Here is a 13,443-nt window from a genome sequence, read left to right on the forward strand (position 1 = left end):
TGCTCCTCCCTACTCCAACCTTTCAGACCACACCACCAGCAGGGGGCAGCATACACTTTATTTTCAGCCACAGAAGGGGCTCTCTCAGGGCCCCATCCCCAGAGCTCCAGGCCCCACCTCTTCTCCTGAGCAGAGAGCCTTAATCTTGGAACTGGCCTGGAGGGCAGGAGGGGATGCCCCTGAGCTCTCCTGGGGCTCCTGATGCCACTTGGCACCCAGGGGATCTCCCAGGGGCAGGCAGCCGTCAGGTGGGTTGATGGCAGCAGCCTGAGAAACAGCCTTTGCTCTCTCAGGTCTCTGGAGCTACCCAGGTACCTTTTGCAACCGTGGGCAGGGTCCCAGGCCAAGGAGGCTCCTAGCAGGCGGCAAACTTGCGCTGGATGCGCTTGTAGCGGAGCAGCTCCTGCTCGCTGACTGAGGGCTGCAGCCGGGCCGCGGCCTGCAGCAGGTCCTCCATGGTGAGCAGCAGTGCGGAGCTCCCGGGCTCCAGGCCTAGGGGTGACGAGAGTAGGTGAGACCCAGCTGGGGCACAGAGGCTGTGGTCTGCGCCCGAGCAGGGGAGCGCCTGGGTAGGCACCTTCTTGCCCAGAGTCCCTAATGGTCCACAGTCCCTCCACTGAAATCCAGAACTGGGCCTGGTGCCCACTAGGTTTTTGGCTAACCTCTGGGGCTGGCAAGTGGCTCACCTTCCTCCAGGTCCCGAACCCTGCGTTTGAGGGCAGCTGTCATGGCATCGGAGCACAGGGAGTAGAGGTCTGCGCCTGTCAGCTGGGGAGGGCAGTGGTCCAGCACGTCCACCAGGCTCACAGAGGGCTCTAGCCTGAATCTGTTGTGGGGAAACAGGAAAGACAGAGTTTTACCTGGCATCCCCTCCCCCATCAACCAGCATCCCTGACCAGCTTATTCCACACTCATCCCCTAACCATCCTGAGGCTCCAGCCCTTCAGGAATCCCCCCCAAAAGGGCATACTTGCGCGTGATAGCACTCAGAACACGGAGCTGAGAGGCGCGGTCCTCGCTCACCCCCACGAACACCAGCTTGTCAAATCTGTAGGGAGATACGTGGGCATAAGTGCCAGGGAGCCCAGCATGAGGGTGGAGAGGCACAGGATGGGGGTCAAGGGACAGGCCCAAATGGTCCTGGTGGAGATGAGAGGTAAGGGGTGTGCACCTGCCGGGCCGCAGAAGGGCAGGGTCCAGGAGGTCTGGTCTGTTGGTGGCTCCGATCACAAACACATCCTGAGTGCTGTGAAGCCCATCCAGCTCAGCCAGGAGCTGAGACACCACCCTGCAAAGGAGGAAGTGCTTGACGCATCCTCAGCCTCCCTCCTGCCTGTGTTTCCCTCCTTGCAGGCCTTCTCCACAGGGCCCCCTGCTCAGTCATACCCCGTGTACCCTTCCATTCAGGCCCCCATTCTCCTCAGCATTCCACACCCAACTCCACGGCCCCTTTTAGTTTCCATTATACTGTCTCAGAACTGGAAGGGCAGAAACTCTTTGGGCTCCAAAGACTAGTGCAACCTGTCTCACATCCCTCTGTCCTGCACCCCAGACTCCATCCTGTCTCAGACCCCTACCTGTCCATCACACCTCCAGAGTCTCCACTTCGCCCCCGGCTTGGGGCCAAGGAGTCCAGTTCATCAAAGAAGATAATGCATGGAGCCGCGGCCCTGGCCCTGGCAAACACTGAGAGAGATGAGCCCCAAGATGGGGAGGCTCAGTGGGATGTGAAGTCAGGAGATGAGGAGGGAAACCCAGGTTTGACAATTCATCACTAGCACTTCAGGTACTAGGCCCTGCTGGGCAGGATCCTGACTTGTGGAGAGGAAGACTAGCAGTGACCATGAGCAGCCTGAGGATGGGGGCGGCACAGGGGCCACTGGGGTTGGCTTTCAGCCCTTCCCCTCACAGCTCACTCACCTTCCCGTACATTCTCCTCACTTTGGCCCACATACATGTTGATGAGCTCGGGCCCCTTCACGCTAAGGGAGAGGATGGGAGAGGGTGAGACTCGGCAGATGCAGAAACACACAACTGACCTCCAGGCCAACCCCTCCTGCTCCCTGGCCTGCTGCGGCCCCCAGTCCACCCGCCCTCCCTTTAGGGCCCCCTTGCCACCTGAGGAAGGTAAGGCTGCACTCGGTGGCTACTGCCTTGGCCAGCAGGGTCTTGCCGGTGCCAGGGGGCCCGTGGAGCAGAAGGCCTGAGCGCCTCAGGCCCAGGCTCAGCAGCTCAGGGTGCTCCAGAGGGAGCTGAATGGTCTCCAGAATCTCCTTCTTCACCTCCTGCAGCCCGCCCACGTCATGCCAGGACACTGAGGGGATCTAGCAGATGGAAAGGGCACGGTTGGGGACACACTGGTGGAGGGACCTGTGGCCCCGCCTCCAAGGACCTGGAGTGTCTACCTTGGGGGCTCCAACGGCCTGGGAGTGAGCTGACTGCAGCTGCTCCAGCGCCTGCCCAAAGTCCTCAGCCAGGAGAGGACAGCCAGCAGCACACAGCTCCCCCTCATCCTCCTCACTCAAGCCACCTCCAGAACTGCCAAGAAAAACCCAGGGAGGCCTCTGGAGGGCCTGATGTAAGGCCTCCTCCCCATCAGGGTCCTTGCCCTCCTCCCTTCCTCACCAGCCCTGCCACCTGCACCACCTCTGGCTGCCTCACCCCTCCTGTGCCCCATTTCCTTACCCTGAGTTCTTGATCCTGGTGCAGGCTGCCCGGCTGCTGTGGGTCAAAAGGGCATAGAGATCCCCCACCACAAAGCCCTGGAACCACGGGAGAGAACGCATGAGCAGGGCACAGCCAGCAGGAACCCAGCTGGAACAGAGGCCCAATGCCAATGCCTCGGGGTTTTCTACCCTGACTTGCAGGGCAGCAGGACAAGTTCCCCCAACAAGGAGTGCAGGGAGGCCTGCACCCCGCCTCGGTACTCACTGCACACCGCCGGGCCAGCTGGGCCAGGTTCACCTCTTGGCCCAGGGGGAGGTGGGCAGTGAGGGCCTGCAGGATGCTGAGCCGCTGCCCCTCTGACAGCACGGGCACCTTCAGCTCGTGAGGAAACGCTGTGTGCACGTCCGCAGGGAGGTCCTGGGCCCGGCTGGTGGTGGCCACAACCATCAGGGGAGGGCAGCTGCAGACAGGGAGTGGGCACTGAGGGCGAGAAGGGGGCCTGCCGGCACAGGAGGGCAGGGAGGATGGTGGTGCTGGGATGGGACAGGGAGATGAGAGCCCCAGAGCATCCTGGGTGGGGCTCCCCCTCACACAGGGAGCTCAGTGAAGGTAGAGGCTGTTCTTTTACTCCGACCTAGTGTCCCCCAAGAAATACCAGGGGCCGCATCCTCCTCCCTCTGGGAACCCTCATCTCAGGGCTGTCTGGAGAGCAGCAACCCTGGGCGACATGTCTGAGAAGCCACCAAGGAATGGGGAAGAGAGGGCGAAGGCTGAAGAGAAGTAGGAGGCTGCGCCACACCCCTTAACAGGCCCAGTGCTGTCCGATACCTGGTGAGGGGGTCTTCATCCAAGAGGAGGCGGCGCAGCGTTGCCACCACACGGGCATCCTCACCTAGCCCATCCCGATCCCGGCCCAGCAGGTCCACAGCTGTCAGCAACAGAACCACAGGCCGGCAGCGCCGGGCCCAGGAGAAGGTGGCCTGCAGTTTTGTCTCCACAGCCCCACTACTATCTGCACAGAGGCTGGAGCAGGGCACCTGGGGAGGGGGTCCCGATGGGCCTGTGAGCAAGGGGCAAGGGTGACTGGGGCAGGAGAATGGGGGAGGAGTCAGAAGAAGGTGCAGGCCATCTCTTTTTGGGAGGGCAGGAATGCGGGAAGAAGGTAACACTAGCCAAATCCTAACTCTTTTTTGCCCTAATCTCATTCCCTGGACTGTTTGCCAACACCTTGAAACCCCCTCCTTCTTGAGAGCATCTGTCAGTACAGCTCAGCATCATGGGACCATGCCTGACCCACTGGCCCACTAGGCTAAGGTGGTGGGGCCCAGCTAGTATCCCGGGGAGGAGGGGCTGGGAGGGGCGGGCAGAGGGAGAGGGAGGGGCCGGCTGGGGAGGAGACACAGTTGGGGTCTGCTCTCTGGGGACCCTCACCTTCAGTAAGTGGAGCCCAAGGCGGCTGCAGGCAGCAGTGACTGCAGTGGTCTTCCCGCTGCCCGGGGGACCCTGGAGAAGGACACTGCTAGTTCCTGTCAGCAGGGTACCCCTGCAACCAGAGAACAGACATCTGTTTCCTCCACTCTGCCCAAACGTGAGTGAGACTCCCCAGGAACACAGGGAACCTCGAATTGAGAAAGCAGACACCTTCCTTGAGGCACCCCTCCCCCCAGGGCTGTCACCACATGGTGAGGCCATATTTCCCACACCACCTGTGGTACTTGGGCAGGGGCAGAGAGCGTATCCAGCAGTTGAGACTCCCTTTTGTCATCAGTAAAGCCTCTTTCTATCTGGTTCTCTCTGGTCTGGATTATATTGAGAGGAATTAGGGAGGGGTCTGTAGCTATACTTAGACCAGTGGTATGAGGACCTGTGTCTCTTAGGGCCAGGGTGGTGAAGGTCAGGATGGCTAGTGGGCTCCCCAAGGGGAAGGGCACTCTCCGAGACAGATGTCTCTGGTAGAGATCCTTCCTCCATAGCTAAGTTTGGAGGGTGGAGGTTGTCCCAGGAAAGGGGCCTGGGAATTTGCTTCTAGACAGGATATGGGCTAGTGGCCTGGGCCTAATGGTTTGAGATAGGTCCATCCAATCCCACTCTGGCCAGGGCATTAGGAGTACTTGTCTGGCCTGGTGCCCCTCCAGGGATGTTCTGAGCAGGCTTTTCTCACACCCTGAGCCTGTGGTCACTCACCCTGGCTGGAGGCGAGGCTTCAGGACAGCACAGAGCTCGGTCACCAAGGCCTCCAGGCCTGGAGGAGACAAGCTGCTCCAGGGAGTGGACTCCCCTGAAGGGAGTCTTGGAACGAGGCTCAGGGTAGAACCTACCTGTGGAAGGTGGGAGGAAGCTTTAGTCTCTGGAAGTCCTTTCTGATCCTTTTCCAGGTCTACTCCCACCACTGGGGCCTCACCAAGTACAAAGAGGTATGGGTGGTGGTAGCCAAGTAGGCGCTGATTGGCCCGTCCGGAGCTTCCCCAACTGTTTTCTTCACTTTAAAAAACATCTCCCGCCACCTGCAAGCAAGAGGCCCAATGAACCCTGGGTCCAGAACCCACACACACCACTCTCCACGGACAAGGTGGAGGTCTCAATCAGCGCTCCACTGCAGGGACAAACTCAAGAGAAGTGCAAATAAATGCCCCCAGACATGGTGGAGGTGGGGAAGAAGGAGGGGGCAGAAGAAAAACAGGCAGTCTTTCTTATCTCCCTGATTGGATCACATGCATTTTGAGAGCGGGAGCTATGTGGGTCCTCTGTATCCCTCATGACAACATCATTTGAGGGTGGGTTTCTCCAAGTAAATGGCCTACCCACCTGCTCCAATGGGAGAAACCACTGCCGCACCAAGCAGTGACCATCTGACCACTTTCACTGGCTTCAGATTACAGTCTCTCCCGCAAAAAACATACCCGCCAAGGCTGCCCAAAACCTCAGAGGAAAGAGGTCCCTTAGCTCTTATTCAATAATCCACAAGACCTCATCGCAAGCAGATAATAATGACATTTAATGATTCATGATTCTCTGTTTTGGCCGCACATTAGAATTATCTGTGAAACTTTAAAAAACCAACATCTCTCACATATTGGATGATTCCATTCAGTAGGTTAGTGGTTGCCAGTGGCTGCGGGAAGGAGGGAACAGGGAGTGACTGCCACTGGATGGAGATTTCTTTTGGGCGTGATGAAAATGTTCTGGAATTAGTGGCACTGACTGTACAACCTTGTGAATATACTAAAAACCACTAAATTGTACACTTTAAAAGCATGAATTTTTGGGTGCATGAATATCTCAATTAAAAAATTAAAATTTCCTTCTTTTGAAAAAAATAAGAAGACTGCACAGGCCCCAGCCTCACTCTGATTCTGCTCTAATACATCTGGGGTGGGACACAGGCACGTGTATTTTTCAAAAGCTCCCAGCCATCACCGGGGCTATGCAGTCACTGGCTTGTGTCAGAGGGAGTTAGTGTTACTCAACCTACTAAGGAGGCAGAGGCTGGGTAGCAGATATCAGCTACTAGTCCAGTTTTCCGAATGAAAATATGATGAACTACTCCCTCTTTAATCCTTAGGCAGCAAGGCAATAACAGAGCCTGGGCCTAATTAAGGTCCAGTCAGGGTGTAAATTCCTCCAGGTAGAGGGGAAGCCTACCAGGTTAGTATTAGGAAACTCGTGAAACTATGACGGTAGACAGTGATTGCGGTAAAAATTAGAACATAAAGAAAACTGTCCTGTTGTTATTCACTGTAAATAAATGACGGGTGGGTCCCTAACCTAGACTCTCAGTCAGGCTGAACATTGAGTCAGAGTGCCCAGGGAGAGCAGTAGAATCCAAGGAGGACCAGCCCTGGGAGGGGGAGGGGACAGAGAGACACCCCTCTCCCTTTCCTGCAGAGTGGATGGACCACCTCAGTGAGTACACGGGCCGGACCTCTGGAACATTATCTGGACACTGCTGGGGAACACTGGGCTGTGTTCCTGAGAGCCAGATGGGTACCACAGCCTTGCGACTGGGGAGATTGAGCACTGGCCAGAACCAAGCCCTGAATGTTGACCAATTACAAATCAGGAGCTCCAGACAAGGCTTCTCTCTCGGCAGAGGACCCAGGCTGGCTCGGCCAGAGTCCTTGGGCACAACAGGACTCTTATGCCCAAGTTCCTGCAGGCTGGCCCCACCACCTCACTGAGAGTTCCCTGAAAGTCAGGTTAGTGTTGCCTACCAGCTGCCTTCTCCTAGTAAATCACCACAGGAAATCAGTCCTGGGGTTTGGGGGTACACATTCTCTCCCTTCACAAAAGGCCAAAGTAGCATCTGAATTCTTTGCCTCACCATTTTACACCGAACCTCTGTGGTCAGAGTCAACAGGAGGAGAAAGGTTGGACTCCTTGTTTTGGGTCCTTGTCTCAGTTATGCTCTATTTCTTGTTCTTGGTTGAAGATAAGGAAAGAGAGAAGGGCTCTCAAGGACAGCAGCAATCCCTCCCTCCCCTGCCTTGGGAGAAAGGGTTGAAAAGCAGCATGTGCACACTTCCTCCATTAGGGCAGAAATCAAGGCCTGGGTCTCCTCATGCTGAGTGTATGGGAGGTGTGGCCCAAATCCTGACCCAAACAGCACTGGCTGAGAATGGAAAGCAAGGAATCCCTCCTTGGTCTAGGCCATTCAACTATTCTTAATGCTTTACTTTACCTAGGACCACCGATCAATTTAGGGATAAACACCTCCCAAAGTCAGCACGCAGGGGTTCTTAATCTTCTTTCAGTCACATGTCTATCTGAGAACCTGAAGAATGTACCGTCTCTCTAGGAAAATGTACATGACAACCACAACATATTCCTATGCACAAAATTATTCCATTCAACTTGAGGGGAGTGGGTCGTAGGACTCCCGCACCCAGGTCAAGAATCCCAGCTGCAGGACAGGAGGCAGCTGCGTACCTGGGCAGTTTCTCTGGGCTTCCTTCCAGGATCTCCACTTGCCCAACTGTTGGCACGCACAGAACATCCCCTTCCTGGACTGCCCTGTAACACAGCAGTGGCCCTGGTCAGCTCACAATGGGAGTCAAGAGCACAGGCCTGACACATCCCCGCATGCCCACCCCCAAGATGCAGGCTATTTCTTAGGAGCCTCCTGCCCACCCAGAGATCTCAAGCAGTTGTCCAGAGAACAAGTCCGACCTAGAATGAGCTGGGGGAGATGGCAGAGAGTCTAGAAAGGGGACCCAAGACCAGAGAGGGGCCAAGTAGGATCCCAGCTCTCTGGGGGCCTTTTCAAATCAGAGTGGTTTCTCAGTTTAGAATGTCCGGATTCACCTCATGGTCCAGACTTCTCTTCTGCTGTCTGCCTGGCACACCAAGAGGCTTCTAGCCACAATGTTGCCTTAAAATATGGCTTTTTAAAATCAGAGGCTCTGTGGTACCTGAATCCAAGGCATGGGATAAGAGAGGAGCAACAAGATGCTATCCTCCTGAAAGGGGTAAGCAGCTAACCTGGGTGTCTGAAAGTGCCGGTAAAGAACGTGGTCGTAATTTCCGTGAGTGCTGTAGTGAGGAGAGGACACAATTTCGATGTGTAACTCCTTGGCAAACGGAGGCCCAGGCAGCACGGAGCAGCTTCCTTTGTCTTCAGAGGTGCTGGAGCCCTCCACGTACCTCTATTAGAGAAATCCACTACTTACAACCTTCTCCCAAGGAGTCAGGCTCTGCCCAATCTCTCAGCAATCAATGTTTCTACTTTCATCCTTTATCCTTCCCATAACCACAAGGCTTGATACCCAAGGCAGCAGAGCTGAATACCTGTTTAGAAAACAGAAACCTATCCTAATGAGCACCAGGAAGAGATTTTTGACTGTGACTTTTCTGACTCTAGCTCCAAAAAGTTCACCAGTAAAGATAACTGTTCTGTGAAACCTTCATGTTAGCCCAGAGCCAGTGAAATGGTAAAGACATGTAATTGCCACAAATCCTTTAAGTGACACCAGGCAGCTACTGGGTGAGGAGAACGTGGTAACCATTACCAGGCAGCCATTGGGAATATTAACTGGACATTAGTGGGGACCCTTTGAATTCAGGCTGTAGTTAAAGGGTGTGATCTCATTGAAGCTGAAAAGGTTGGGTCAGCTGAATGAGTTCCAGCCTGAGTTCTCCAGCATTTTTCCTCCAGTCAGAAGGAAACACACATGGCTCCCATTCATGCATATTTTGTATCTCTTCTTGACATCCACAGCACTAACTGGCTGTGCCAGCATTACCTAATAGAACTTTCTACACTAATAGAAATGTTCTATATTTACAAGTGGCTATTGAGCACTTGACATGTGACCATGTAACCAAAGAACTGAACTTTTAACTTTAGTTTCAACTGATTTAAAGAGCCACTAAGTGGCTAGTGGCTTCCATATTGGACACTGCAGGCCTAAACCATATATCTAGGTGCTTAATTAAACATTAGACTATATTTGTTCCTCCAAATCTTTTTTTAAAATACTTTTTATTAAACATTTTTTTAAAATATCTTTTTGAGGGGGAGGTAGGTAATTAGGTTTATTTATTTATTTTACTTTTTTAACGGTGGTACTGGGAATTGAGTCCAGGACCTCGTGCACGCTAAGGATGCGTTCTACCACTGAGCTATACCCTTCCCCCTTCCCCTCAATTATCTTCTTGAAGTAAGTTCCTAAAAGGCAGAAAGCAAAAACTTCTCTTGGATATATTTACTAAAATATTAAAATTAAACACCAAGCAATAAAGATAATAAAGAGCCTTTCCCTTCAAGGAATTTACAATATATAACTGGGGGTTGGATTACACAATTAACAAGACAGAATAAAACAAATGCTCTCTGAAAGGCACAAAATGTTATAGGAAGTAATGTTAAATTTGTGTTGGTGAGATTACGTAAGGCTTTGAGCAGGGGGTGGCATCCTTAGATGGGTCTTAAAGAAAAGGATGGTAGGATTTTAACAGAGGAGGCTAGAAGAATAGGAAGGAACTTGAGTCAAGGATAAGCATGAGTGAAAGCACTGAGGTATCATCCTCCATGCTACTCTGCACAATGCTGGATACACTGCAGCGTTTCAACAAACTGATTAGATTTAGCAGATTATACATCTGGTGGTAATTTGACTGTGACTCTCACCTTTCACCTGAATAGTGAAAGTCCTTCTCATGCACCACCAACATATTTTAATTGTAGAGAATGGATAAAGTTAAGAGGTCTTAAAGAGAAAGCCCAAGATCTAAGGAGAAAGGGACCTAAATTCTACGGCACTGGTCCTCCCACTCAGTTCAAAGAAGAGGGGATAAGGAGGAGGAAGCATTCCTGACCTCAGTCCTGTATCCTACCTGAATTCTGAGCTCTCCCACTTCCAGGGGATCACAGCCGAGATTAAAAGCCAGAGTGGCAGGCACGAGGGCCAGTCCGTCAGCGAGGGGCTCTCCCAGCTGTCCGGAGCTGGGTCCCAGCCTTTCAGAAAGGTCCCAGCGAGGCTCTAGGACCTGCACTGTGGCCAAGTGTGGCAGGGAAGTGTTCGATGTCTCTCCGGCCCGGGTCACCCACACCCATTCGCCCTGGAAGAGGCCGAGGGTACGAAGGCAGCTCCGGCTCACTCCCAGTGAATCGCCAGTCCCTCCCAGAACTCCCCGGAGTCGTCGGACTGTGCCGCAAGCCGCGAAGGAGGACACTACGGGCGGGGGAGGGGGCCGGCTGCAGTCCTCAGTCTCCGGACCCAGTTTGGCCCGCCCACGGAGCTCTGTCACAGCTAGCCGTGTCCCTGGGCCCAGCAGCCCTTGTAACGCCGGCCGCGTCTCCAGCACCCGCGGTCCGGGAACTGGCAGGGCCTCTCCGCGCCTCACCAGCAACGGTCCGACTCGCTGTCCGAGTCCGGGTCCCGACGAGGTGCCAAGCAGCGCCCAGCCCAGGGCTGGGGGCCGCCGCACAGGCCGCGCCCGCACCCACGCTCCGGATCCCAGGGCCAGGAGCCGCAGCAGCGCGCGGCTAACCAGCAGCTGCGGGGGCCCGGGTCCCTGCTCTTCGGTGCCCGCGGCCGGCGCCTCCAGGGCCGCCACTAGCAGCGCCGGCCCTGCCGGGCTCTCCCCTGCAGGTCGCAGAGCCAGCACCAGGCCCAGCCCCGCCGCAGGCCAAGGGCCCCCGGGCGGCAGCAGCACCGCCAACGGGGGTGTCTCGGTCGGGAAGGGGTCCAGCACCCGCAAGACTGCCAGCGCCATGGTGACAGTAGACCAACAAGCACCGTGAAGGAGCGCGGTTTCCGAAGCCTTAGAGTCAGCCGTCCAGGCGACAAACACACCGCTTCCGCTTCCGCCGGGGGAGGAACGAGGGAAGTAGGCGGGGCGTACGGTACACGAAGCATGATCCTGGAGGGTGAGCTGCACCTTGGACTGATCAGCGTGATACCTCGATGGCAGTAAGGCGATCGCTGCAGTTACACACGCGCCCTTTGAGACGTGTTTACAGAGATTTACCTTCCGCGCCTGCTCGGGGAGTAACGTCCTGTCAACTAGCCTGCCCCATAGCATGTACTTAACAGTTTATTGAATGATCAATGAATGGTCAGTGCCCCCTGAACTAAACCTGACCCCCTGCTGGGAGCTGTGGAGTGTTTAGGAAGGAGTCCACTCTGTGGAACTGTAGGCACTTAGGTTTGGGGGTTGTGAGGAAGATTGCACGAGGGAGTGGTAGGATTATAAAACTGTCTCAGACATGCTTATGGATATGTAGTGGTTGCTGGCTGAATAACTATATGTGATTCATGTAGCCCTAAAATGCTTGGTGCTGCCACACCTGTTTCAACACATTCTACACAAAACCCACGTTCCAGCGTTTCTTGTCCTGTTTATTGTCCTGTTCAATCTACTCCCACCAAATTTGAAGTGAAGACAAAGCAGCTTTGCATTTTCATCTCTCCAAAACTGGCTGCTCTCCCCCCACCAATCCTTGCAGACTGGAGACCCATTCCTGTTTCCATCCTAGAGAGGGGTGGGCAGCAGAGCAGGCAGAAGAGAAGGGTTCAAGGCTTCAGTTATGAGTACAAAACCAACAGCTTTCTTCCCGTCTGTGCTGTTACTTAGAGTACATCCTTGTCTTCTACTTGGACACTGGTTGGTCACACTTCCAGTTATTAACAATATACTTGCATTTAGAATCAATGGTTTGATTGGTGGCAGTCTACTCTTTCTGGACCTTGCATTCTCTTCCAACTATTGCCCAAATTTCTCCTTTCCTTCATCTTGAGGCAGTCTTCTACTTTATACATTATGTATTCCTGAAAATTTCCTGAAAATTTGAGAGGTGAATATTATATTTTCATGTTATAAGATATTTCTATCCCTAGAGAGACAAGAAAATATTTTTTAAATGTTTGATTATAGTTTCTGGAGGTACCTTTAGTCCTAAACCTGAAATTGCCCAGTTTCACATCTTTAAAAAAAATTAATTTATTAAAATTTTTTCTTTTTCTCTTTCTTTTTTTTTAATGGAGGTACTGGGGTTGAACCCAGGACCTTGTGTATACTAAGCATGTGCTATACCACTGAGCTATACGCCACCCCACTCCCCAACCAGTTCCATATCTTTAAAACAGCATGCAAGAACATACCTGAATTCACAAGGATGGAAGTTCCCGTTTGGTAGTTCTAAACTCTGTGGCTCAGTTCCCTGCCTCTCAGAGGGAACAAGGACCTGGAGGATGATGGGGTGGGTCCAAAGAGGATATGACTGCTTTACACAGTAGCAGGCAAGATCCAGGCCTCAGGCCTATAGTGCTCCTTGAGGCCTTGGGAATGGGTAAATACATCTGGTATCCTGCTTAGGTCAGCACCCATACAGACAGACACAAATATTTGTCCACAAATAAACATCCTTTCCTCCCAGGCTCTTCCCCCAGCAAATAATGGTTGGCATGCTGTCCACTCTGCATTACCTTGAAATCGTCATTAGTTTTTTTCTTTTTTTTAATATTTTGGGGGGTAGGTAATTAGGTTTATTTATTTACTTATTTATTTTAATAGAGGTACTGGGGATTGAACCTAGGACCTTGTGCACACTAAGCTTCTCTCTACCACTGAGTTATACCCTGCCCCTATCATTAGTTATTGAAAGCCAAATATTACTTCTGTAAGATAACCAGGAGCCTTGATTTGTTGCCTTTACTTCCATGCCTCTTGCTTACTCTTCAACCCACTATAACTTTCCTTCCACTCTTCTGAAACTTTCCTGCAAAGATTCCCCTGTAACCTCTTAACTGCAGAATATAGGTGATACTGTTTGATCTTGATCTTACTCAGCCTTTCTCTGGCATTAACCTGACACTATTGACCAATCCTTTTATACTTCCTTTGCCATCATGACACCAATTTTCCTCCTACATCTCTGACGGCTTTCAGAAGTCATCCTCGACCCCTCCCTTTCCCTTACCATCCTTCCCACAATCCGATGAATCACCAAATCCTGTTGATTCTACACATTTCCCAATTTTGTCCTTTCTTCTCCATGCCTATGGCCACTGCTTTATAACATTGCTCTCCTTTGCGAGGACTACAGGCAGATTCTTGTGCCTTCTGCAGTTTCTTCAAGTCAATCGGCTACTGGAGTTGACTTTCTGAAACATACTCCAGCCACCTCGAGGTTTGTGTAATTTAATACATTGTATCTTAATCATCTGCTTATACACCACTGTGAACTTCACCAGACTGTGAACTCCTTGAGGGCAGGAACTGATCTTATCCATAGGACACTGGCTTGGGCTGGGTGGAGAGTAAGGGATGCATTTC

General features: G+C 52.9%; 1 protein-coding gene across 1 annotated transcript; it reads right to left on the bottom strand.

Annotated features, from left to right (window-relative positions):
* Positions 1–39: 39 nt before the first annotated feature.
* PEX6 (peroxisomal biogenesis factor 6) lies at positions 40–10,963 on the bottom strand. Its single transcript, XM_010979489.3, has 17 exons — positions 10,000–10,963; positions 8,146–8,309; positions 7,594–7,677; positions 5,069–5,171; positions 4,852–4,985; positions 4,099–4,210; positions 3,496–3,704; positions 2,932–3,127; positions 2,686–2,762; positions 2,406–2,538; positions 2,119–2,324; positions 1,921–1,982; positions 1,578–1,686; positions 1,172–1,288; positions 971–1,048; positions 687–826; positions 40–492 (listed from the first exon to the last, which is right to left on the bottom strand). The coding sequence occupies exons 1-17, from the start codon at positions 10,879–10,881 to the stop codon at positions 356–358; spliced, it is 2,943 nt and encodes a 980-aa protein (XP_010977791.1). The 5' UTR covers positions 10,882–10,963; the 3' UTR covers positions 40–355.
* Positions 10,964–13,443: the final 2,480 nt, after the last annotated feature.

The sequence above is a fragment of the Camelus dromedarius genome, chromosome 19 (assembly GCF_036321535.1).
Source record: "Camelus dromedarius isolate mCamDro1 chromosome 19, mCamDro1.pat, whole genome shotgun sequence".
Taxonomy (NCBI): domain Eukaryota; kingdom Metazoa; phylum Chordata; class Mammalia; order Artiodactyla; family Camelidae; genus Camelus; species Camelus dromedarius.

Excerpts from the sequence above, each read along its gene's own strand:
- PEX6 (XM_010979489.3), bottom strand. The coding sequence starts at position 10,881 with ATGGCGCTGGCAGTCTTGCGGGTGCTGGACCCCTTCCCGACCGAGACA. Across the intron at positions 4,211-4,851 it reads AAGCCTCGCCTCCAGCCAGG|GGGTACCCTGCTGACAGGAA; the intron begins GTGAGTGACCAC and ends CTCTGGTTGCAG. Across the intron at positions 1,983-2,118 it reads TGCAGCCTTACCTTCCTCAG|CGTGAAGGGGCCCGAGCTCA; the intron begins GTGGCAAGGGGG and ends CCTCTCCCTTAG.